At 42.2% G+C, this 26,499-nt stretch overlaps 1 protein-coding gene across 2 annotated transcripts; it reads right to left on the minus strand.

The window, feature by feature from the left end:
- Positions 1-2,126: 2,126 nt before the first annotated feature.
- CERS5 (ceramide synthase 5) lies at positions 2,127-26,499 on the minus strand. 2 transcript variants are annotated; one of them, XM_053456287.1, is made up of 11 exons: positions 26,215-26,499; positions 23,299-23,404; positions 18,542-18,672; positions 17,730-17,787; positions 16,614-16,664; positions 15,345-15,437; positions 10,858-10,986; positions 8,882-8,988; positions 8,618-8,774; positions 8,347-8,376; positions 2,127-2,888 (listed from the first exon to the last, which is right to left on the minus strand). In XM_053456287.1, exons 1-11 carry the CDS (start codon positions 26,385-26,387, stop codon positions 2,739-2,741), a joined length of 1,185 nt encoding a protein of 394 aa, XP_053312262.1. In that variant the 5' UTR covers positions 26,388-26,499; the 3' UTR covers positions 2,127-2,738. The 2 variants fall into 2 exon arrangements, with proteins under 2 accessions (XP_053312262.1, XP_053312263.1); XM_053456288.1 differs by lacking the exon at positions 8,347-8,376 and having other exon boundaries at positions 26,215-26,497.

The raw sequence follows: 26,499 nt of genomic DNA on the forward strand, positions 1-26,499 counted from the left end.
AATGAAGATCTAAGCAAATCCGCCACACATTGCGTGGTGCAGTTATTTAATTTTTAACACATATGAACCTATACATCTGAATCTTGCGCAAACAATAAGCACCTTGTTATATGTCAACGTCACAGACATAAAGTGATGTCCACAGCCATATTACTGACCGCATGGGAAATCACAGCCAGGGGTCTTGTTGGTAAACTGCCTCTACTCCCACAACAAACACACAAACTCACACAACACTCGAATTATTTTTGGTAGGAAAGAATTGCTGGCGAAATGTCCAATATGTAGGCAATGGGTTAACGATCCTGTTGGCAGTAGAGAACCTGGTGTTTAGGAGCGGCAGTTGGAACAGACACATCCGACCAGAGAAACAAGTTTAACACCCTGCTCTATAATCTAAGAGTCTCTCGCCAGCCATTCGCTTGGTTTACCCGATGGCCTATCCGGGCCTGACGGGATTATATCAATTGGATTATTGGAGATGCAGTGTGTGTTCCCAACAGCAGGTGTCAGATGTTCTCTTTGCTAAATCACTGGAGATTCAGACAATATTCACAGATTATTTTTTTTTTTTTTTTACCAATGCCCTTCTCAAGCAGTCCTAGTCAGCGACCGTATGCATATGGAGGCAAGAAAAAGAACTACAAAACCCACTGGACATTTTTTTTGTGTAACCATTTGAGTACCGGGGTCCAGCACCATTTTTTAATCAATTAACCTATCTCTCTAGGTAGTGAATGGCAGATCTTCATTGTTCTTACTGTTAATAAAATCCTTTTCTGTGGTTAATGCGAGAATGTTTTTTTTCCCCCAGTTACTGAACATGTCATCAAAAAGTTCTGAACTGATCTCCATCCAAACTGAAAAATGTTGAGCTGGCCCAGAAGAAGGCTCACTAGCCCTATAACCCCTGCATCCCCTCAAGATGCGGACCTATGTGCCCTCACCAAGGGCAACCCCAGCACACCTGTAAGCTCTTCATGTGGTCAGCGTCCCTTAATGATGCCCAAAGCCCGATGCCCCTTGGATACATTAGCTTAAGATCCCAAGCAAGCAACTCCCTCACATTTGCCCAGGTCCGCCAGCCGTAATAATGTTTTGGGGTTTTTAATGAAATGCACCGTTGTGACAGAAATAATGCATTTTTTCCTTTTCTGCATTTAAAATCCGGTATTAAAGCTACCTGCCTCTGCTTTCCACTCAGATGCAATTGCTATTCAAATACAAACAGGGATGTCAGGCAGCTTTGAACTATAAGCACATATTCAGAGAGATTAAATTGTTGGCTGAACCACTTTACCAAAAATATCTAAACATATAATCCCATTGTGTGCGAAATGCAAGATTTCTTTAGAGGGGTCAATTAAAGTCATACAAAGTGGGTATTATGCATTGTTGTTTTGGAGTAGAGAAAGCAGCGCTGGTACAACCTGACACAGCCCCTATAATACCTTGTACCGGTCACCGATATAACAATATATCCTTATATCAAATATAGTACGCTGAAATATATAAAGTGCAAACATGGATTCATTATTGATAATTCTCTAGGTGTGACATTTTCTCTATAATGCCGGGATCTTGGGAATTTTGTGACTTCTTCCTCCACGTATATTTCTTTTTCAACAAGAACTAGTCATTCTAAGTTATTCCTAAAATGATGGACACCCCACCCCTGCATACTATTTTGTGAATCATCAGGAAAAGGTAATCGCATTACCCTTCTTCATACATTTTCTTTAGAGAGATACATTGATATAGTTGTGGTTTTTATTAATAGGGTCACCGTGTAAGTTACTGATAAGTTAGGTTTCTAGTACATAATGTACTATTTTATTGTATTTTAATCTGCAAATACCATTATGTAGGTTTGTTTAGTGAAAAGTCCACATGTAGAATGGGAAGAGTATCGTGGAAATAATGGATGATTTATCGCTTTGCCATAACCACTGTTATGTTTCACGAGCAGAACAATGATTGAGGTTTTAGGTTTTGCAGCGGGAAGCCACTGTGACCCTCAAAGTGATCATTCACGTCAAAAGGAGCACAAAGTTCCACTCAATTATAAGTTACCAAAAAGTGTGTCTACTGTATCAAACTGACAAAAAATGTGCTTGGATTTGGTATTTTCTTTTTGTTTTTTTTAATTTTTTTCACAGACTGAAGTAAACAATGATATAAAATATTACACGTTAAGGCGCACACATCAGATCAGATTTTCAACATGACGGGCCAATGCCACCCACTGTACCTGACACAGCTGTGGGAAAGCATCAGTGGCCAATTCGGTGGTCGCTCTTTTCACATGAACTGAGCACAAAGACTTGATGGTTGCTTTGTGACCAACTATCACGTCACCTTGCATGTTAGCAGATTCTGCTCCCACCTATTGTAACCCCCCCTGCCATATATATCGCACGCACAGTCTGTTTCGCAGAGTGAGTGAACTGTTGTGAGGGATTGTCAGCACACAGTCTGAAAAAATGTGCAGATTTATCAGAAATATTGAGTTTGCAGAGCGTGCATGGAGGGCAGACTGCATCGGAAAAAACAGTTGGTACTAATCCAGACTCCGTGCAGCCGATATAAAGTACAGACTGCGATGCAATCTCATGGTCACCGATTTAAAGTATCCAAAGTGCTTTACCCTCCAGGGGCAGCTTAACTGGGTGTAAGAGTTCAGGACTGGTTCTGTGAGGACACATCAGCCTGTCTCCTGGAGGTTCACCTGCAGACTCTTACTCTTCAGCCCACTGGCCACTTGCTGTGTGGCCATTCACGCGGTTGGCCCCATTACTGGACATATTGTGGATCGTTTTAGTGCCATTCAGTGCGGTATCCTCATCTTCTGAACTGCTTTCTACATCGCTTCTGTCATCTTTTAAAACCTACCAAAAAGACATAAAGAGGATCAGACTTGGGGTTCAGAGATCAACATTGAGTTTAGATGTATGCCAGAGACATTCCTTTCCTGGCCATCATTGAGCCATGACTGGTTAATAAATTACCTTTTCATTGGCAAGAAAACTTGACAAAACAACAGTTTACAGAGACTTTGTAATACACGATTACCCTCCTAGCACAAAGTGTGTTCCATGCGAATAAGGTCTCACTCAACCTGTCCAATACATCCAAAGGGAACTAACATTTTAGACTGAGGACAGGCAAACCAGGGCTTGCAATATAGTGTCTTCTCCATGGCCTAACATGCTCAGAGCAGGAACAAAAAAAGGCAAAGTAAAGATATTAAATATCAAGTCAAAAATATGTGGTAAAGAATATAAGAACATGTTAACATACTGCCTTTTAAGGCCACTGGACAATATTATATAACTTCGCCTTTTCTATTTCTGCTTATTTTTGAGCCTCTCTCGCTGACTCCGGTATCCCAACTCTTTTCTGTTCCTTTTCCATCATGCAAACACCATTCATGTAGCAGTACCATCAGTCACCGTCTACCTCCTACATAGAGAAGTTGGGTAACTAGATCAAACGCTTCACTTGTCCAATTAGTATAAAGCCCCCCAGACTACTTTGTTACTGTGTGTATTTTACATTGTTGCTACCAGCAGGTACGTTCTCCCAGTTACCTACACGGTTTTGTTGAACTTAATGGAGCTTTCTGAGAGTGTTAAACATGTACCTAACAGAGAAAATCTGGACTTTTGCCCCACTAAATGAAGGTAAACCTTAAACCACAAACATACTGTACTTCAAAAAAAAAATCTAACTTAGGCCAGGCAAAGTTTCTGCTTGGAGAGCTGGTTAGGTCCTTAAGGAACGACAGCTAGGTCAGCCAGAAACAATACAGGCGTTTGCTCTAGATCTGACTTCGTATAACCCCAATGGTTTTAACCCCTTAATGATAAAACCCATACATGTACGGGCTCAAAATGCATTGTTTTCCATGGGTTTAGGGACCGCCCATTGTCTTTAAGGGGTTAAATATCCATCGTCCACAGTCTTTAACCCCTTCAGGACCGGGATTTTGATACTAACGTGTCGCTAAAGGACCGGAGCCGTTTTTGTGTTTTTGCCATGTCTTTCTTCAACTGTAATTTCTCTCTTATTAATTGGTGCACCCACACAAATCATATATTGTTTTTTTTAGGACAAGTAGGGCTTTCATTTGAAACCATATTAAGCTGGGTAGTACATTGTTTTGTTTGAAATAAACTGGAAAAAGTGGTGAAAAAATGAAAAAAAAGCATTTTTTTACAGTTTTGTATACATACAAATTGTACACACATTGAACCAATGGGAAAAAATTATCCCAAATATATTCATTGAGTTGTCCTGATTTGGAAACCACCCAACATGGCCAGGATTTTCATCTATTTTGACCAGTATAGGGCAAATATTGCTAGGCATGCATCGTGTTTTTGAAATGTAATTTTTTGCAAATTTGGCATGGTAGTCTAATAACTGCAATAGTTGTCACAGATACTGATTATCCCCCCAAAATTATATGTTTATGAAAAGTAGATAAGTCAAGGTGTACAACTAGGGTCATTTTGACACTTTTCAAACAGGGATTTTATCGCCAGTTGCTGCCAAATTTTGAGGTATTTTTATATTTTTTTGGGTTTTTTTGCATATGTTGCAATGTTGCTTTAGATTTTATATTATATTTTGTATAGAATTTGTGCAACTGCAGAAAAAAACACCAAATTGTGTTCACCAACATCCCCCGGTTCCAACAAGGCCTCACATGCATGGTTCATGCATTTTTTGAGGAAGCTATGAGGGCAAAACTGGAACATGCGCATTTTCGTTTTCACATTTGGAATTTTCAGAAATTGGTTTCCTGGGCCCATATCCCATTTGGGACATTTTGGAAGCCCCCCGCTGTAAATTACCCCATAAAAGTATATATTTATGAACAGTAGACAAGTCAAGGTGTTCAACTAGGGTAGTTTTGACAGTTTTCAGCTAGCCATTTCTTCACTCGTTTCTGCCAAACTTCACAGGGAAATTATTTTATTGCGTTTTTAACGCATACATTTCAATGTTGCACTGAATTTCTTGCACACCATAAGTGCAACAGTGGAAGAAAACACCACATTTTGTTCACCAAGATCCCCTGATTCCAACAAGACCTCACATGCATGGTTCATGCATTTTTTGAGGAAGCTATGAGGGCAAAACTGGAACATGTGCATCTACATTTTTTTAAATATTTTTTTTATCAGATTGCTTGTAAGTGACAGGTTTAGGCCGCTGACATCAATCAGGGAGACCGATCAATAATCAGCGACTTAAAATGTCACCGACAAGTGATCAGGTAATAATTATGATTATTTCATTTATTAATAATTTGTGTTTTTTCATAATTACCCTAGATGACCCCTCTCTCTTTGTAGAGCAGGGTCATCCGTGGGCTGCCATAATGATCCGATCACTCCTATTGGCCAGGAGCGATCTGATCAGCCCAGCATTTGACCTGGAAGCACCCTGGACTTTCAGGTCAGTGCTGGTATTTTTTTTATTATTATTTTTATTATTTTTTTATTATTTTTTTTATTTATTATTTTATTAGTATTTTTTTTAAAAAAATTATTTTTTAATTTTTTTTTTTTTTTTTTAACTCTTTCAATGCTGATGCTCCATTGAAGCACAGCATTGATTGATATTTAGTCCCCACAAGCTTGTGGGGACTAATATTAACCCCTGCAATGCTGCGATGGGGGTCATAAACAATCGCAGCATTGAAGGGGTTAATTGAGGAAGAGGGGGGGTAGGGGTTAACTATGGGGGGTGGGGGTGGGGGGGCTGGTCTCCACACTAATGTGGAGACCAAAGAGCCCTGTCTCCCTGTCCCTGAAGCTGCCTCTGGCAGCTGGGACACAATCTCCAGTGGACTGGAGATTGTGGGAGAGGAGGACTTCTGGGGGTTCGTTTTTGCTGCTGGAGGTCTGCCTGGGCTTCCAGGCAGACCACCAGTAGCAGAACCCCTAAAAAACGGGAATTAACCCCTTCAATGCCACGATCGCGGCATTGAATGCAGCGATCGCGGCATTGAAGGGGTTAACGCTGCACTGATGCTCTCATGGAGCGATCAGGCAGCAGGGGGGTGTTGGATCAGGCCCCCACACTTGTGTGGGGACCCATTCAACACCCCCACCCCTTCCCTGAAGCTGCCTGTGGCAGCTGAAACAGCGATTGCAGATTTTTCTGCAATCGCTGTTTCTGCCTAGAGAATCACTCCGTGGGAGTGATCGTAGGCTTGGGGGAGGGCTTAGACAGGCTGTGCTGTCTGCCCAGGACTCCTGGGCAGACGGCAGCAGCAGCGCCCCCGCGATCACCGCGATTGTGGTGATGTGGGGGCGTTTTTTGGAGGAGACGTACCTGGTACGTCCCGGTCTACCGGTGACTGTTAACCAGGAAGTACCAGGTACGTCCCGGTACGGAAGGGGTTAAACAGTCAGGGTGACTGTTTGCTTTATTTGACCCCTATCCACCAGACCACCTGCTTTATCTCAAAGTGAGAATGTTGTCCCCTTTTTCCTTTTTACAATGTATTTGTATCATTGTTCAATAAATGGCCTGATCTCTGCTCCAATCATTTAGCAGATGAGCCGTGTCATGCGTTTTGAGCGGGGCTTCATGCTGGCCATGTTGGCCACAGAGAAACCCCTGAAAGGCACCACGTGTCTCCTTGTGCAGCTCAATAACTGGAACCAGGGATCGCAAGAGCTCCTATAATGCGGGTCATTCCAAGTAACAACACAGTTAACATCTATTAAAAATGGGGTCAACAGAACGGTCAGAAGGTAAAGGCAGATAAAAGAACATGTTCATTTATATATGAAGGAGGAGAGTCATTTCCTCACAACAAAAGAAAACCGACATAAAATGGTGTTAGATAAACAAGCCGTCATTCTATCAATGCAAGCTCTAAATATTTAGTTGCAGCTGAAGCAGCAAAATGCACTCCAACACCCAAAGGCATGTTAACACAGTGTTTCTAAACCGGTTCCCCTCAGTAACGACCCTCGCCAACCCCGCTATAGGCATTTTGCTTTAGCAAGTATTTGTATTTAAAGAGTTTCTCTCAGTACATCTTCTTGCTCGTCTTGAGACATCATGATAAACACTGTATTAGCAGGCCTGCAGAACATTAGACGGAGGGAAGGCGATGACCTAAGCAAACGTTGGGTTCTGTTTAGATGAACCCTCGGGGGGCAGACATTCAACAAGTGTGTGTAACTACCCTGTATTACTGCCGACGGAGGAAAAAACATAGCCCCAACTCCCCGACATAGCCAGGAACTCTCTGGGCCGGCCTCTCCTGGGAAGGAGCGCTGCAACTGGCCCTGCCCACGCCCCTCCTAGTCTCCACCCACTAAAGGTTGAAGCCACTCCCCCCAAGAGGAGAGCGCTGGGTTGTTCCCAGGTATATTGATAGTTCTGTAAACTGACTGCTTACTGAATTAACACCTGTGCAGCACAGAAAACATTTTAGGGTGATACCTACTTTCCCCCTCATCAATAAAAGTAAACGGCACAGGAGAGCGAGAATAAGGGATTTATTCCCTCTTAAACAGGATCTCGTTCACAGCTTTTAAAAAGGTGCCGTTTCATCCGCTAATACCATTGTAAATAATTATAAACATTCCACTGGAATTAAAAAATAACTAGCTGCCTCCAAATTCTTTTTTTGGTTTTTAAAAAAATACATAAAGCGTTGGATGTAAGGGGAGCTCTAATGCGCTTTAATACATTTTTTAAAAACTCCAGCAGTGGCATATTAACCTGTGGAAAAGATCCTATACAAAATCTCTCCAATTTCTGCTGTTTTTGATGTGTAGGTGCACATTCTCTGCATGGATACAGTAAACATGAAAACAGAAGAGTTACTGTTAAATATCTTTCAGGCGTAAACCCCTTCATCGTATTCTTCCCTAACTCTAAAACAATTACTGAGTGCACACAACCAGAGCATTGATATACCAGCAAGTGTGCCTCCTAACAAACCTAAAGTAATGAGCCTCAAAAATAAGACCACCATAGCTAAAATAGCTTTTAGCAAATGAATGAAACTGGCACAATTAACTATTTATAAACCAGAGGCTTGAGGGGTGTTTAATGTGGATGTGGAACAATAGGGATAGATAAGTTGGCAAACAGAGCAGATCAGACATTTGAGAAGAGCATATGTAAGAAGCCAAGATTCATCAGTGATATGGACCACACACAGTCATAATCATCAGCCTCCCAGAAGTCATTGAGTGGCGTGCCCATGTTGATGAATCTGACCATATGACAGGAATGAGCATGCAGGTGGTCAAAGGGACCGAGCAGGGAGAGGATCAAAAAGGTGGGAGCAGCACAGATAAAACTTACAGACAAGGGGTGATATTTTCCAGTTCCAACCTGACACAGAGAAAAGGAGGGAGAGAAAGTGAGGTGCAGAGTGCAAAAGACATCAGAAAGTCCTACCCTGACTAGGAAACCTGGTCAGGAGAGACAGAGAGGCAGGTAGACAAGTAGTAGAAAACCCATGGGAAGAGAACTCCCCAGCGTTTGTAGGTGTTGGAGCAAAAGAAAAAACATCAGCCCCTAATTATTTGTTGCCCATCCTACACAGCCTTTAAAGCAACACACAACAACATACCTTGCCCCTGAGCATAGCCTTGTATGCAATGCGGATGATGAGGTATGACCAAATAACATGAAGAACTTGTAAGATCAGAAGAAGCCCGTTAAACAGCCACCAGGAAGGGTACGGTCCAATCAGATCCCAGCTCTCGAACATTGTTGTGTTTAAGATCCTGAAACCAACAAAATTCACTCAATATTGTACACAGAAGTGTGCCAGACACATTTTTTTTATAACTATGGTTTAGATAATGGCTTAATAGGCTTTAATGAGGTTTACCAGAATGGATAAATCAGGAGCCGCGTGGTCACGAATACCACTGCGAAGAACATAAAAAACGCGTCACACAGCCGCTGGTACTTCGCATAATTCGTCAGTTTTGCTGCCTTTAACAAAATAAGATAAACATATATAAATACAATATACACGTACTATGCAGAAAGCATCCTATAATAACAATTCCCAATGTCTTCTATTTTTGCTTTTAAATGATCATTTCATTTAATTGAAGGTAAAGAGTTAATCAAAAGCTGTATCACCCATGTGAAAAAGTAATTGCCCCCACACCGGATAACCGGTTTAACCACCCTTTGGCGGATGCGAATAAACATTTGCAATCACTGGCAATGAGTCCTTTATGTCGCTGTGGAGGAATGTTGCCCCATTCTTATTGGCAGAATAGTTTTAATTCAGCCACACCATCTCCATCGGATCCAAGTCAGGACTCAGCCGCTCCAACACCTTCCATTGGATTGTAAGCCCGTTTGAGCAGGGCCCCCCTCACCTGTTTCTAAAATTTAAATGATGTATACTACTTGTTATGTCCTGTCTACCCGTTGTACAGTGCTACGGAATATTATGGCGCTATAGCTCTTTTGAGCTATTCAGAGACTTGCTTGTACGCTTCAGATCATTGTCCTGCTGCATATCTCAACTACGCTTGAGCTGTAGCTCACGAACTGATGACCCGACATTCTCCTGCAGGTTTTTCTGTTGGGAAGTAGAATTCATGGTTCCACCAATTATGGCAAGTCACCCGGGCCCTCAAGCAGCAAAGTTACCCATCACAATGTTTGGCTGTTGGTATGATGTGGAATACTGTCAGATGTAACAGGTCCCATGTCTTGCAAAAAGTTTTGATTCATTAGTCCACAGAATATCGTCCCAAGAGTCGTGGGGGTCATGTTTTTTGGTAAATGTGAGATGATCCTGTGTGTTCTTCTTTGGTCAGGAGTGGTTTTCCCCTTGCAACCCCCTCACGGATGCCATTTTTTTTTTTTTTCTTTCTTTTAGAGTCTCTTTCTCATTGTGGAATCGTGAACACCGACCTCAATTGAGGCAACTAATGCCTGCAGTTCATTACATCTTAATCTGGGTTCTTTTGTGACCTCTGGGATGAGTCATGCAAATTCTTGGAGTAATTTTGGTCGGTTGGCCGCTCCTGGGAAGGGTCACCACTGGCCCAAGTTTACTCCATTTGTAGATAATGGCTCTCATCGTTGTTTGCCTCAGAAATTGCTTTGTAATCCTTTCCAGACTAATTGATGTCAATGACTTTGTTTCCTTAGATTGCAGCATCATGAGCTGTTTTTTTAGATCTTTTAGCCTATTTTACTGTGCAATACGGGTTCTATGTAATTGTTTAGATTCGACAGGGCTGGCAGAAATAATGCCTTGAACCCAATTATATACGCATTTGGTTAAATGGTTGATTCAGTAACTAAGGGGAAGTTACACATCGGGCCAAGTAGGGTTGGATAGCTTTTCCCATCTATACATGAAATCATCATTTATAAACTGCATTTTGCATTTACTCATGTTACCTTCGTCTAATATTCAAACTAGTTGAATGATCTGAAACATTTAAGTATGATAAACATGCAAAAATTAGAAGAAATCGGAAAGGGGCAAATACTTTTTTCGCAGCGCAGTACATTGTCACGAGGGACATTCATATTTTTTCATTACTGCAACTGCAATTAGGGAAACGGCCATTAAAAAGCAAGTAATGGATATATTATTAGCACATTTAGATGCTATCAATCACGTCAAAGTGCTTTACAGGGTTCCATTACTCAAACAATTAAGGATCGCAGTTACTATTCTAAATGTAATAAGTAACAGAATTGCTTAAAAAGAGGCAGAGTTTGAAAAAAGATGCGATCCAAGCCACAAATATCAAGGCTCATGACAGATAGACACATGAACAGAGATCATATTGGTGAAAGGATGAAGAGTTAAGGGAGCGGACTCACCTCTAACAAGAAATCGGAGGCATCGTGCAGGCACATTACCAGGGTCCCAACACGCACCATGTTATTGAAGTAGGAAAAGGAGATGAGGCCGACCGTGGCCAGATGGTGAACAAACATGATGAGGAAGTCCTACACACCACAAAGACAGCAAAATGAGTTGTACTGTCGTTTAACTTGGTCACCCAGACCCACAATATATAAAACCATATTAAAAATACAGATGTATTGCCAAAAGGTCAGCTGAGCTCAATTACTACCCCACTTGGAGGTGAACAAGCAAAATAACCACATTAAACCTATTTCATGTGCTGTTGTAAGGTTACACTGTGTCTGATAATCATTTTAACCTCCTGGGTTTGTCTATGGACTGTAGCACTGCCTTAATATCACAATTCCTGCAGCGTAGAATAAGACGGCAGATGCAATCCAGTCTGGGGTAATTATTCAGCGCTTGATCTTAAATTTGACATAATCTTACACCCATGTAAAGTATTTTAAAAAATTACTGGCTTAGCAAAATCTAAAGGGGAAAAAAAGATTCGTTGGATGACCCTTTACTTTTTTTTTGCTGGTAGAGAATACATATATGTTAAGGCAGAACAACAGTACAGTAAAACATATGCCATACTTTGTACCCTACAGAAAAAACACGTCAAGGTATATAACAAGCATATCAACATTCTGGATAATGTATAAATCCTTGTAATCCAATCCAACATCAAGGATGAAACATTACGATAATTAATGTGAGAACACAATTACCTTCATTTGGGTTTATTTACTCTACAAGTAGCACAATAAAAATAATACCAATGTAAGTAGGAGACTGTCACATATATGAAAAAGCATTCCATTCGATCTATATTGCTCAGCTAAGGCATCTCATATATGCCTCCAACAATGGCGCTGCCAGGAGATTTCACGCGAAAGTTTGCCCCAACAATCCCTCCGTAAAGACTGCAATGAAATCCGGGTTCATCCATATATTTACATATAATGCAACGGGTTTTAAATGTAACTTATTAATGTTAGACAGTCTGCACAGAGCGCAGCACTCTGGGGTACGTGCTGATGTGGAGAGCAGGGAGATGAGCGCAGCAGGCAGGGCAATCAGCAGATAAATATTTATTCTTACCCTACAGAGGTAACCAAGTCACCAAGGGTAGCCCCTAATTCAAAGAGAAGACGACTAAAAAGACCCCAAGGGGATCTCTAATGTGGCACCACATGGAAAGTTTAAGAAAAAAAAATTCAAGAACATTCCTGACAGCACACTCCCCAGTAAAAATCTAAAATACACCATCTTCTGCTCACCAACCTTATAGGTAGAGGTGTAAAATAAACAAAAATGCCAAGGGTCTATAGCCTTGATGATAAACAATGCCGCAAATTCCATTATATGCTCTGAAAGCATGGGTTGCGTAATTGTGTTGCAGATTTTGGAAAATTATGGCAAACCTACAGACTGGATTTGCGTCAACGCAAGGTTCAACGTAAGGTTCAACATAAGGTTCAACGTAAGGTTCAATCCCAACAGACCAAAGACTGTAAAGGAGGCCATGGCTACTGGCATGTAAGCTTGTACCTAATAAAGTATTGGACTTCCTTCATCCATTGCATATAAACAATAGTACTTTCTGAGTTGCGCAGGTGTGTCCTCCAGACCTCTTGAATTGTTCCAGGCCGCCTTCTCTCCCGTCGAGCTGTATATACACAGACCTATGGTAGCACCAACAGCAATCTGTTCATAGTCTGGGCTCCCTAAAATCTACACCGTTTGTCAAGTGTGCAGCATTAACACACCAACTGTGTAATCAGAGGCCCAATGCAAGCAATTATTCAACACACGTGACACAAGCTAGAGGACAAACGGGTGGAAGCCCATTAACCGGTATTAGTGGCACAGCGAGCATGAAACGTGGTCATGAGAGGACTCGGAACAACCCAAGCTCAAGCTTATACCACACTCAAACTATATTACCGTTCTTGCTACATAGTTACATTGAAATCATTCCCTCTACATTATAAACTTGGGAACATGGACCTCTCTACCTAATAAATGAGCTTGTCTTAGCCGGTCTGTTCTGGTTTGTCAGTCCCGTTGAATGTGCCTATTGTGAGAAGCACTGAGTACATTTGCTCTGTATAAATGAAAGCTAATAAAAGATGTAAAGACCACAGGAATAAACGTCAGCTTCTGCTACAAGCGATTGTCCCGCAGCAACAGATAATCATTCGCACGGCAGGTTCGAAAAGCAACTACATTTACCGGCCACCAGATACAACCGCAAATTAAAATTACATATAAAAAAAAATATGAAAAAATGTGCAATTCCCATTACTCCATAAAGCAGGCCTGTACTCTGAGCAGGCTTTATAGCATCACATCCGAATGCATGTCAGCTCTTTGAAACACTGGCAACACCTGATTGACTTAAAATGTCAATACTTTGGTCAGAAACCATTTGGTGTGCGGTTATGCAATATTTTAAGTCTTTGGCATCATTGAAACAAACACGGTCTGCCATTCAATACAAGAAACTGGCATCATTTCAGTATTTCTTTAACAAAAAACACTTGTGTCATAACATGATTCGACATGAATTCTTAAAAAAACGACATCACCTCTTATAACTTATTTCTACTGAATAGCTTTAACACAGAGGTGAAGCCGTACACAAAGGGCCGTGCTTTTATAGAGCCATTCTGGGGAAGAAGTTCTCAAGATCCATAGGACTCTCCAGGACAGGGGCCACCTATATATATTTATACCTATTGTACCCTAATTACAAATTACAATGTGAATTTAACTACTGCACATACACACACACATCCATACATATATTTATTATATATTATGTGTCACAAATTTAGCCCAGTGTCAAGAATATCCCACAGCGATGAGTGTGCAAAATGCATTAAGATATGCACATGAAACTATTGGCTTGGATTTAAATTGTTTAATTTTATGAATGGGAGCAGAAGGGAGGCACAGCTTTGATGCACCTTCGTTCTTCTCAGTCATTTTGTAGGTTTGCCATAATTTGCAAAACAATTACACAGCATATTTGGTGGACAAGAAATGGTGTATTTTAGATTTTTACTGGGGGGGATGAGGTGTCGGGAATGTTTTTTTGAAAGCATTTAATTTACTAATTTAATGTACAGACCATACAGCTTAGCCTCAAAATCCCAGTAAGCAGCTGTGATATCAGGACCTACAAGCACAAACATTTGACACAGATAATTATGAACAGGGCCACCATCAGAAATTTTGGGGCCCCTTACAGAACAAATAGTCTTCGCCTGATGACCCTCCCTCCACACCACCAGGATTTCCTCTTCTAATGTCAGACACAGTGGGTTTCTGACCTGGCGCTGGCTGCAGCTTAAACCAAGGGACTCAGCCAATCAGGAAAGGCTTCTAAACTCTCAGGCAATCAGGAGAGTTGAGAAGTGCCTCCTAATTGGCTGAGACCTCCTTCACCCTAGTGAGGGCTCCTCCAGCCTCCTGTAATCAGTAACCAGTGCAGAGCTTTTTTGTAAACTAAGTGAGGCTTTGTCTCTACAAGCAAGTCCCCCAGCACAGCCCCTTACAGCTGTAATGATTGGACCCCCTGGACGGGGGCCCTGGATATGAATTGGACATAACATTGTCCCTTCTGTATAGTAACGAGGACACTAACAGAGTTAGTGCGGAGGGTGCATACTCACACGGAAACGCTCCCGTGTCTGCACAAAGAAGATTTGCATTCCAAACAAGGCTGACGGGCAATTACGCAGCAATGTAGTTCAGCTTCTGCGTATCGGATGCTTGTATAGGATGGAGAGCGCCAGTAAAATCAGGCTCGTACTCACACCTTAACAAGACTACGTTCTAGGGAGACACATGATGACGATTGCCCTGAGGATGTGTAGGAAATCCTTTGCCTTCCTAAAATCATAAATTCGATTCCACAGGTAGACAAAGCTGTGATCGCTGCATAATTGCACATTTAATCAGGATCCCCATGGCTTAGGGGCTCCTGTAGAGTTAAGATCATTTCTGGAGCAGAGCCATCGATTGGGTGCAGCAGAAAAAACGACTTGAAAATGAACCCTGTTACTCAAACCCGCTGCTTTAAGAAGGTTTTGTATTTAGAGCAACATGTTGGTTTGATGAAATAAGAACCAAAAACATTGTGGAAGCCGGCTTTGCTTTCCTTAGTACCTGCGCAGTCACAGGTCGAAATATACTCTAATAAAAAATACATCACAACGGCAAGATAAACAGCCTTTTATCGAGCTGTTAGAAAGCGCTGGTAATTAATCGAGTCCTAGAATACTGACTGGGGGGCTGCTCAGCGGGTCTTTATGCACAATTGCCCTATCACTAATGTGACAAAAAATAACATTTTATGGGCGACATTTGTTTTAATTAAACACAACGGTGAATATTTAATCGTGATTTAGGAATAGGAGCTACCGGTGCTCTGTACCATTCTTACCTTGCGCTTGATATCTGTAAACTGGGAGAACATTAGGGACCAGTAAAACGCCAGTTCCGTGATATAATAGTAGTACAGCCCCGGAGTGAGCGGCTGAAAAGAGAAAGGAAGTGTAAACATCGGAAATATGTGTAGAAAGATGACTGCTTTCCCTCTCAAAGTGGAATGAACGCCATAACAGCGTTAATAACTAAACTGATTCTCTAAAACATGTGCTTGTTTGTTTGTCATCCGGAGCCGTATTTCAGGCATACTGACAAAAATCAAGTTGCCGGTACAGCCGGTCCCCTGCAGAAGTCTTCGAGTGAGAGATCTGCAGTTCAGGTAAGGGGGTGGGGGAGGGTTTTTGGGTAAGTATGTGTGATTAATGTGTGAAGTATGTGTGATTAATGGAATGAATGAGTATTTAAATGTTTGTGAATGTGTGTTTGTGTGTGATAGCATGGATGTGTAAGGGGGGTGGGGGTTGTAGCATGGCATAGGGAGGCTGTAATCCCACTACTATCATCCCCAGGTTCCAGCATGTACTGGCTGGAGGAGGAGTAGCAGCAATCACACTCCTATCAAGCCAAGGCAGCCAGTACATGCTGGGTTAAAAGGCATATCATGGGGCTGAGTGGCATATAGGGGGTTAAAATGCATTTCTGGACCTCCAGAAATGCATTTTAACCCCCTATATGCCACTCAGCCCCATGATATGCATATATACCTCCAGAAATGCATTTTAACCCCCTATATGCCACTCAGCCCCATGATATGCCTTTTAACCCCCTATATGCCAGAGTGGCATATAGGGGTATAAGGCATATCATGGGGCAGAGTGGCAAATAGGGGGGGTATAAAGCATTTCTGGGGGCAGAGTGGCATAACTGGGGGGGGCAGGTTGGCAAATAAAAGGAAATTTAAAAAACATATTTACATGAATTAATATTTACTGGTAAAACTTTTTTTCCTATAGGGTCGTCTTATATTCAGGCTTTTTGTTTTTTTCCTAAATTAATATTTTGATTTTGGGGGGTCGTCTTATAATCGAGCAAATACGGTATATACACACACATATATACCAGTATCAATTAAAAAGGCACCACCTCCATTTTCTTTCTATATGTGGCATACTTGCGTTGCCCGTCTCGTATCTAGAAATAACGTTAGGAATCTTATTTTATATTGTAACCCCATGAATTATTTTTTGTAATTAATTATTTTTGCTTTAATTTTACATAAACGCCATTTGTTTAAAAAAAAAAAAAATACAAACCCCACAAGTACCTGATAAGGATAATTATACCAACACTGTCGTGTATCCCAGAACCAAGGCGTCTGCAACAACAAAAAAATAACAGTTCTTTTGTTAGAGATTTTTACGTGACGGGTATTTTTTTGCAGGGGAATTGATCATTTCAGCTCGACAGCCTCGCTGTGTATTATGAACCGTTCCGATTCTCCTGCAGGAAGAGCTTAGTTTCACAATGTAAATTTGGGGGAGATTACTTGAAAAAGTAACCTCACCGATTAACCGTGCATTATATCGGGGCTGATCTTTCATAAAGAAGAATGGCTATTCCGGTATCTGCCTGCGTTCAGATACCGTTAAGGTAGACGTCGCGATTTAGACGGCAAGCCCTCTTCAAAGCGCAGGGTGCCGTGAAAAGAACGCACTCGCCCCCGCTTTTATTTATTTTGACTGCTACCTGAGAAGCACTTGTTATGTTCCTGCTCTCATCGCGAGTGCTTTCTTTAAAAATAAAGATTTAAAATCTTAAATATAATAAATATTGAAGCTTATCTCTCTTCCATGAGAAACATACAGGTTAAAAGTCTATAAGTACCCATATAGTGCGCCTGTGTATGTTACGGTATGTCGGTTGCATGATTTCCCATGCAGAGGCACTGTGGGTGTTTATAGAATTTTAACCCCTTATTTACAGAGTGTGTTTTGTGCCCAAAAACCCGAAGCTTTTTCAAAGCATTTTAACATTATGTTTCCTTAACCATTATTCTACTTTAAAATTTTATATTTACTATGAAAACGACTCCCAAACCAGCTCAGTTAACCAAAACACCACAAACCAAAGTGGGACACTAAAGCGACACCATGTATGGGATATGCGGTTGGCTCCTGTGGCCCACTTATCCCGTTTGTGGCTTACACTGAAATCGCTAAACTACTGGTGAAGAAATCAAAAACATCAGGCAGCTGAAGGCAACAGTCCGGAGCTTAAGCCATGTACTACAGGAATGCCGAAAACTGAGCATTTTTCATAAGAAATCCCCGTCCATGACCTTATCTCACCACAATGACACGCACACTTAAAACCCCCTAATACCCAGGAAAACACCAAAAAAAAACAAAACCCATTAAATTTAAATGGCAGTTCCACTCACCGACCACAGAAATCGTATTCCATAGGAAAAGATATACAGGTAAAACGTAAACCTCCACCTAAAAATAAAGGCAAGGAGACATTGGAGTTTAATCACCTAATACCACGACTGGTGGCCAATACAGGGCAAACAGGGCATTGTGGGCTTGGTTGTTGATGCCGAGGATAGGTAATTCTTCTTTGATCTAATATTTAGGCTTTTCAACTGGCAGAATCTCTCTATTCATAGCAACATTTTAAATAAAAATGCATTTCTCTGGAATAATAGAGAAACACTAATCTCACCCATAAACATAGTGCAGAATGTACTCTGTTACAAAAATCATATACTTAAAACATCTGGTTTTAGATTGTTGTTGCCAAGCTATGTAAATATATGCAGTTTTAGGAAACACTCCATCGCTGTCTCTGAATCTGGGAGCAACCAGGAAGAAAAAACCCTGTTATCACATGATACACTATTAGAAATTTCACGTTGATTTCCGCGCATGGTGTATCAGCTCCAAATTTATTTATTTATTTTATGGTTGACAATAAGGGGCCAGCTTTTTTCTGCTAAATATAAGACGTGTTTCAGGTGATTGCTCATCTCCACACATCTAAACAGGCGCTGGGAATGTGTATACAAGCGTATAGATAGATATGGCCAACAATAACCCCCTGAAGTTAGTGGCCTCTGTCTCTGGCTGTCACAGGGAAATACTCCGGCAGCCTTTTGTAAGCGAAACACTGCTCTTCTCCAAAAAAAAAAAAAAACACAAAAAAACAGAGGAGCTCTGTAAGAGGATAGACATGGAGTGCCGTTTTACTTACATGCTCTCACAAAACTTTGTTAGCGTGCTGGGTTTATCCTGATTCCGCCTCTGTCTGAACCATCTCTGTATCTTCCTCGCATCCCAGTCCAATTGTTTGGATAGTCCTTCCAGCCGCTTTCCATCGGGACACTAAAGAACACAGCGTTTCAGAGTTAGACACAAACTAAAGCTATATATATATAGAAATATACGGCTTGTTCTAATGTGCGAGCGCCGCCGCATAGGGTTATTCAGTGTACAAAAATATCAGTTATCAGTAACTTTTAATACCTTCGGAACCTTCTGGAAGCAATTATTTAATGCCTCCCTCAGAGTTTTTAGATATTTTGGTTTTCTACCAAGTCATCCTTTAGTTTAAAGCCATTGGTAATTATATTACGGGCCCCAAATGATTACACGAAGCCCAAAGTATCTGGGATGTTACATTCCACGCGGTGGTCTTCCTCTGTGGTTTAGCGTATTCCAGTCATCGGTTACGTCTACCGGAAGGGAACGTCAGATTCTTAATGGCGTACTAGCTGCGCAAAACCGCATGATGCACAAGTACATCTTGACACACCTTTTGAGGATGTATCTTTACATCAATATCATAAAGAAGGGGTTAAAATAGTTACAAGATAAATACTGATCAACAAACAAAAAAGTTACACAATTATTTTTTTTATGGCAAAAGTGCCCTTTAAATGGTAATTTTTTATCTAGCAACACTCCAGCAGTGGTAGGAGAGACTTGGGTCCCATTTACTCCAGTAAAGTTTGCATGTTGATGACACACAAATATTTATTATATACACACACACACGGAAATGATTGTGCCTTAGCTTTTGTTTGTGTTCCGTACTAAAAACTGTAGTTTGTGTTCTGTATTCACTATATACACACGAACATTTCTTCCTCAAAGTTGATGTGGGAAAGCGCAAGGATCTGACCGACTTCGACAAGGGCCATATTGTGATGGCTAGACAACCAGGTCAGAGCATCTCCAAAACTGCAGCTCTTGTGGGGTGTTCCCGGGCCACAGTGGTCAGTACATAACCAAAGTGGTCCAAGGAAGGAAAAGTGGTGAACCAGCAACGTCATGGGTGGCCAAGGCTCATTGATGCACGGGGGGGGGGTTTGACGGAGGCTGGCATGTGTGATCAAATTCAACTGACAAGCTACTGTCGCTCAAATTGCTGAAAGAGTTAATGCTGGTTCTGATAGAAAGGCGTTGGAACACACAGTGCTTCGCATATTGCTGTGTAGCCGCAGACCAGTCAGGGTGCCCATGCCGACCCTTGTACACTAAAGCGCCTACAATGGGCACGTGAGCATAAGAACTGGAGCACAGAGAAATGGAAGGGGGTGACCTGATCGGACGTTTTCTTTTACATCATGTGGATCGTCGAGTATGTGTTCGTTGTTTACCTGGAGAACACATGGCACCAGGATGCAGTATGGGAAGAAGGCAAGCCGGCGGAGGCAGCGTGAGGCTTTCGGCAATGTTCTGCTGGGAAACCTTGGGTCCTGCCATTCATGTTGATGTTACTTTGACATGTATCACCTACCTAAGCATTGTTGCAGCCCCTGTACACCCTTTCATGGACATGATATTCCCTGATGGCATTGGCCTCTTCTAGCAGGATAATGTGCCCTGCCACAAAAGCAAAAATGGTTCAAGAATGGTTTGAGAAACACAACGAGTTCAAGGTCTTGGCTTGGCCTCCAGATTCCCCAGATCTCAATCCAATCGACCATCTGTGGGATGTGCTGGACAAACAAATCCGATCCATGGAGGCCCCACCTTGCAACGAGAATTAAAGGACCTGCTGCTAACGTCTGGGTGACAAATACCTCAGAACACCTTCAGAGATCTAGTGGAGTCCATGCCTTGATGGGTCAGGGCTGCTTTGGAGGAAAAAAAGGGGACCTACACAATATTAGGCAGGTGGTCAAGCATTTGCTTGAAGAAGAAGAAGAAAAAAAATCAATACAGTAAAAACTATCAACATCTGTAGGAAGCTGCCCCTTTGTGTATGTTTAGATAATAAATCAGGGCATTCCAGTTCAAGAAAGGGTTCAGCAGAAACTACTAAGAAAAGGTATTCTCAGAGACTAAAATTGTCTCACAAACCAGTGCTAATTGCGGCATATTCCTCCGTTCATTCTGGAGCGGGGAATAGCCCCTTCCATTTGATGTTAGATATTATAGAGTAATTGCTCTTTTACACTGGGGCATGTTCTGCACGGATTAGGAGCCTGGAGGCACACCTTCACGTGAAGGGCTACAATGTCAGCACCATAAAACATACTAGGGTATTAACAGCAATAAACCCAAATCCCTTAAAGCTTCTTTGGCTGAAGCACTAAATATAACCTGCCGTATAGAAGTGTAGAGAATGGATACAAACTCATGAAAAATACACAAACAGAATGTTAACAAAACGGCGGTTTGGGTTACATGGTAAAATCCAAGCAAATCATTGACAGAGAGGCACAATAAGCAGACTTTACCCTAAATCGTCCTCCATTCCACCTCCCACACCTGTTATTACTAAGCCAATGGTGATATTAACGTGCAAGGTGCACAGCTAAGGTGACCTGGAGGGGTTATATTGCTTTTATGACTTCCCTGAGCGCTACAGCATCGATAACGTCTTAGATTCTTCAAAACGCACTTAAAACTCTGCCCTCCGTGTGAAGGGTCCAAAAGCAGAGTTAGATTCCATCTAATTTGCACAAAGATAAACATGCTTGGCGTTTCTATTACGAAACCCGAGGAGAAAAATAACCAAGAAGAGGAGGGACATTTAGGCAGCTTTTAACACTTTTTAAAGTGGGTCAGGAAAACAATTGTTCCTACAGTGAACCGCAACTCAGGTTTGTTGATGCAACAGAAAAATGCCCGATTTAAAGAAATAAATGCTGTTGACCTAATAGAGCAGGTGTTTCCTTGAAAAGATGATACAAAAGGAAAGACACACATAGTTGGGGTTAATGCTACTTCCTGGTCTTAAAGGAAACCAATTAAGGCAGCAGACAAAATCATGATTTATCGCGCACTCCGTTACGCCACAGAGCAGCAAAGTACATCTCGGCCCTGAAGAAAGTCGCGAGGGCAACGGGATCAACCAGCTCTATCCAAACAGGGCCCCGGGCAACGTTTAGCAGGACCCACTATTTCCCACGACGTGATCTCTAACGCATCAATCTCCTGGTACAGCGGATCGCTTTAGCTTTAAGGTACTGGAAATAAATGTGTCATTGAAAAAAGATATTGTGACACTCTTCAGTTAGACCTGTTCATGGTGCTATCAACAGAAATAAAAACGACAGCTATGGCTGTTTTTGGAAGACCCATGTTAATACAAAGCAAGATGCACTCCACACACACACAGAGCTCCCTGCTCTAGACCAAGGATCTAGAAGAGCACAGAATATCTACTGGAAGAAGAAGAAGTCCATCAGATTATCTACTGGAAGAAGAAGAAGTCCATCAGATTATCTACTGGAAGAAGAAGAAGTCCATCAGATTATCTACTGGAAGAAGAAGAAGTCCATCAGATTATCTACTGGAAGAAGAAGTCCATCACCCAGACTGCTGTCAATTGGGATCTGTCCCATGACCAGGCATTTGCCGGCACTCGCACTGCACCGTGTGCTTTCCGGAAATTCACTTAAATATTTCTCACATTCACGGTAATCAGTTATTACATTAAGCACAAAAGGTTCACTTTAAATCAAAACCGCAAATAATTGATTTTAACGTTTTTAAACAATAAGAGGCTTCACGTAGTCCTCGTTTGGCCCTTAACATCCACTGCTGCTTTATGTTTTTTCCATCTCTGGAAAAGAGACAAACTATGACCCTTAAATAAGAACCTCCAAAGATAATGAGTCGATGTATTATTACCAGTCTACTCTCTCTGGTCCTGAAGCCTGAAAAAGATTTTGTTCTTCACAAAGCAGACGGCCAGTAATATACAGCACCTATTCCCAGCAGGGGGCATGCCATTGTTTCGGCTGCCGTCAGAACTGAAGCACAGCATATAGTGAAGAAGAAGCAGAAAAGAAGGAAGGGTGCCTGCTATGTCGGGGAGGGAAAGCCATTTACAGGAAGGAAGATAAAGAAACATCCAACACTGGATTATCCAAATAAACAACGCACTTCACAGCGAGCAGCGGCTTGACTCAGACTTTAGTGTTAAAGGAATTATCGATTACACATTTTAAACACATATAGTCCAAAGACCAAACCAACACTTTATCCAAATATCATGCAGTGTTCTATAAGCAGAGAACACCCCCCTTGCACCCCATAAGTGCCAAGGATCTAGATGCACCCCCCTCCCCATGCGACCCAACCAAATTTCCATTATGTTGTTGCAGTTCTATTAAGGTATCAAACTGATAAACACTTTACCCAGAGGAAGCCGGATCTCCTTGGGACAAGTTAAGCAATTCACAAAGGCCCATTTTTTAAGGGGTACTTCAAGATATGACACACATGCAAGATTAAAGCTATACACGCATACACACGTACATAGCTGTACACAAATGGCAGAACATATAGAACCTATAAGAATATATAATCGTGAAAGTGCCACAATGTTCCGAATTGCTTTACATTCATTCAGTGATCTTGCTCTATAGGATTACTCGTTTATGTTGTGCGATACAGAAGAAGGCTGGATGATGGATTAACGCTGGACAGTAAGATTTACGGAGGTTATGAAGGCCGGTATCTCTAGCAGTTTAGCCGTCAGACGCTACTAACCTTTGTGATGGACATAAAGACTTTTTCTAGGATGGCGTTGGGCTGTGCTCTGCGTGGGCCGCTGCCCTGTATGCCTAATCGAAGCGCACATGGCTTTGCGATGAACCTGGAATGAATATTATTGTACAGAATTAGTTTAAAATAAAGCAAGTGTAAAGGTTCTGCTGGAAGTCAGACAATTAAAAGGAATCACACTTTTCAAACATAAGTTTCAACGTCTTGTAAAAAAAAAAAAAAAAAAAAAAAAAGCCTAATTAATTTCAGATCAAAATGTTCTGTACATCTTGGAGACCACGTGTACTGCTTTCAGATACCAAAGACCACCATTAACATGATTTACGACTGCAGCAAAATGTAAATATGTCAGCCCATAATTATTCTTCTGGTATTCTAGACAATGTCTCCAGAACTGCCCTTTGGCACACGGTGAACACATAATTAGCCATCAGTGATTCCAAGGGCTTAACACCTCTCATTCCTCCCCCCTTACCGCTTGGTTATCTAGAACAACCACTGAGGGGGGGTACTTATGGCTTCCCATCCCGCTTCGCAATTTCAACTCAAACGGATTAAAAGCCACTTTATCCATCAGAGGATCCAAACATCTGTAGTTCATCCAAACCTACACAACACAATTCCTGACATATCTGATGCATAATGAGTAAAGAAAGCAAAAAAACTGGATAAACTGCAGCTGTAATTATAATGACAGCATTTAATACCACATATCCCTCACTGGAGCTCTCGTTGGGGTCCCAAGCACATTAATAATATTTATAGCCTCGGACGATCACGTTTATGAAACTGGTTTCTCAGTTGCAGGGAAACACACATTCAGGCAGCCGTTTCCTATTTACAACACGGCGCGTTGGCTGAAGACCAGCTGCGAGTTGGCCGTCTACAGAGAAACTGCTCTAGAACACGCAGGTGGAACAGAGAACACGCGAGTAACAATGTCTATCATTTTAACAGTAGCAATTGAGATTTGAGTCATGTAACAACGCCTATTACTGGCAGATCCTAATGGTGATTTACATACATCTGGGACACCTTATAGTTAACCAACATCCATTAATTAACCTTTCAAGACCTCACACGATGTAATTGGCAATCGTGAAAGCTGGGTGACTACAAACACTGGTTCTTCTACTGTAAGGTCCACTTGTGTCCAAATACCAAGCTGCGTGAGTTGAAGACATTTTACACACACGTGAATTTGGTGTTCACTTACGTGCAGTTACACCATATAGAATATAACCAAAAGGCACCAAATTCACATTAAACAAGTGTTGGCCAAGTCCTAAACCACCGCAGCACTACGGAGGTCTAAACGCCAGCCACATCGCTGTATATGCCTTAGACAGACCGGACAGCGTCATCTAACTGCATTTCTGTACATTAAATCCATAAGGACCAGCACTATAGAAGCCCTGCCACAAAGCAGCTGGAACAGTGTGGTTTTCTGAGGAGCGGCCAGCGCATCATCTACAATGTATAGTTCCGATGTATATTTTTTCCATTGAATTACTAAACCAGAGCGTTTTGATATCTATCAGGATAACCGGTAACACCAGTACCACTCACTCCTGTGAGACACTTCCAGAAAGACACTACCATTGAGTTCATCTCAGTGACATTCCCATGAACTTCTTCACCTGATCAGGAGAGACAATATCTGAGATAAGTATGAAGCAGAGGCTCCATTGTCACCTCCATGGTGACAAGTGTCATTTCCGCAGTTCATCCATTAGTACAGATACAAAATCCAGGATGGAAATAAGTCAACCTTTTTCCTTAATACTATGCTATTAGTGTCATTAACGTCGTAACTATCAAATCATTCTAAAACGCCCGATAGTAAGGAGGACGGCATTTCCACAATGTGACAGGACTAGATTCATGAATAAAGTCATTTCCCCGAACATAGAATGCAGCACTCAGCTTGCGACATTATTGTGACATCCTGATGTGACCCAAGCAAGCCGCGCACAGCGTATACCAACACAACATACACTGGATATTCAACGGACAGGCACGAATGGACTCGACAGCTCCGGCCATCGCGTGCCAACAGTCATCAATATCACCGACTCAGAAGGCGTTTAGTCTACGATGATCATGTTAAGCGTTTGTCGCCTTCTTTGCTATAGATCAGCGCGTTACAAATCTGCTAATACCAGGTGGGAAGAGGAATGGATGACCCGCAAGAGACTGCAACTAGTCTCTGGAACACGCGATTATTATTTTATATATCGCCATCATATTTCTCAGCACTGTACAATGGGTAATCAGGACAGAAGTAGTGTATAACATGATCTGACTCACAGAAATAAGAGGTATGGAGACTGCTTACAGATTTTACGATCTAGAGATGAATAATGGCAGCCAAATTACACCTAGAACCAGCTTCCTGGACAATACACGGCATTTTTACCATCACAGACTCTACACCAGAATAGCCATCATAGCAGTGATAGAAAAAGCATCCGGAACCTCTCAGTGCGAACAGCTCGCTGATTACATGTCAACCAGCCACAGGCAGCCAAATCACAAGACCTCAAGCCCAAAGGACTGAGCAGACATGCCAAGCCGGGTACATGCATGTATAAAACATGAGACATCTGCAGAGGCTTCTCCGCACCGCCTGCTCAGCCTGGACCAACAGGACGAGACCGACCCGCCGTGACAGCCCAAGAAACTCTCGGCCCGGTGATTCGGCTCCGCGGATCCCGGGGAGATCGGTGCTGAGATAGCGCCACAGCCACTGGGCCCATCGTGCCAGCACCCAGAATGAGAGACCGAGAGACAAACACGCACTCCCGCAGCCTCACGGTATGTGCGAACGCAAAGCCAGATGGAGTATAGGCCCGTTCCCACTCGCTGTTCGGGGAGACGGGGCGCAGGAGGACCCCTCACCTTTCGAATAACAGCCTGACTGCGAAGATCCCTAGTGCTACGGGGAAGGCGGACAGGATGTGTCCAGCTCGTGGGTACTGCTCCCCGGACTCTGTGTCCGCCAAGTCCGCCCAGGTGACGTTCTGTGGCAGCCAAAAGCGCTCGTTCCAGAACCAGGCCGCGAGAGCCGACATCTTGCGCTCCACCGGGGTCTGGGGCTCGCCGCGCTCGGGGTGGAGGGGAAGACGCGGTCCCCCGCTTCTCAGTCTGACACGGAAACTAGGCGGGACTCGCAAGGCTGTTCGA

The sequence above is a fragment of the Spea bombifrons genome, chromosome 2, assembly GCF_027358695.1.
Source record: "Spea bombifrons isolate aSpeBom1 chromosome 2, aSpeBom1.2.pri, whole genome shotgun sequence".
Classification (NCBI taxonomy): domain Eukaryota; kingdom Metazoa; phylum Chordata; class Amphibia; order Anura; family Pelobatidae; genus Spea; species Spea bombifrons.

Bases quoted from the DNA above. Each gene is read 5' to 3' on its own strand.
- CERS5 (XM_053456287.1), bottom strand. From the start codon at position 26,387: ATGTCGGCTCTCGCGGCCTGGTTCTGGAACGAGCGCTTTTGGCTGCCA. The intron at 18,673-23,298 runs GTTAGTAGCGTC...TGTGTTCTTTAG, and splicing joins TCTTTATGTCCATCACAAAG to TGTCCCGATGGAAAGCGGCT. The intron at 8,377-8,617 runs GTATGTTGTTGT...TCTCTGTGTCAG, and splicing joins AGGCTATGCTCAGGGGCAAG to GTTGGAACTGGAAAATATCA.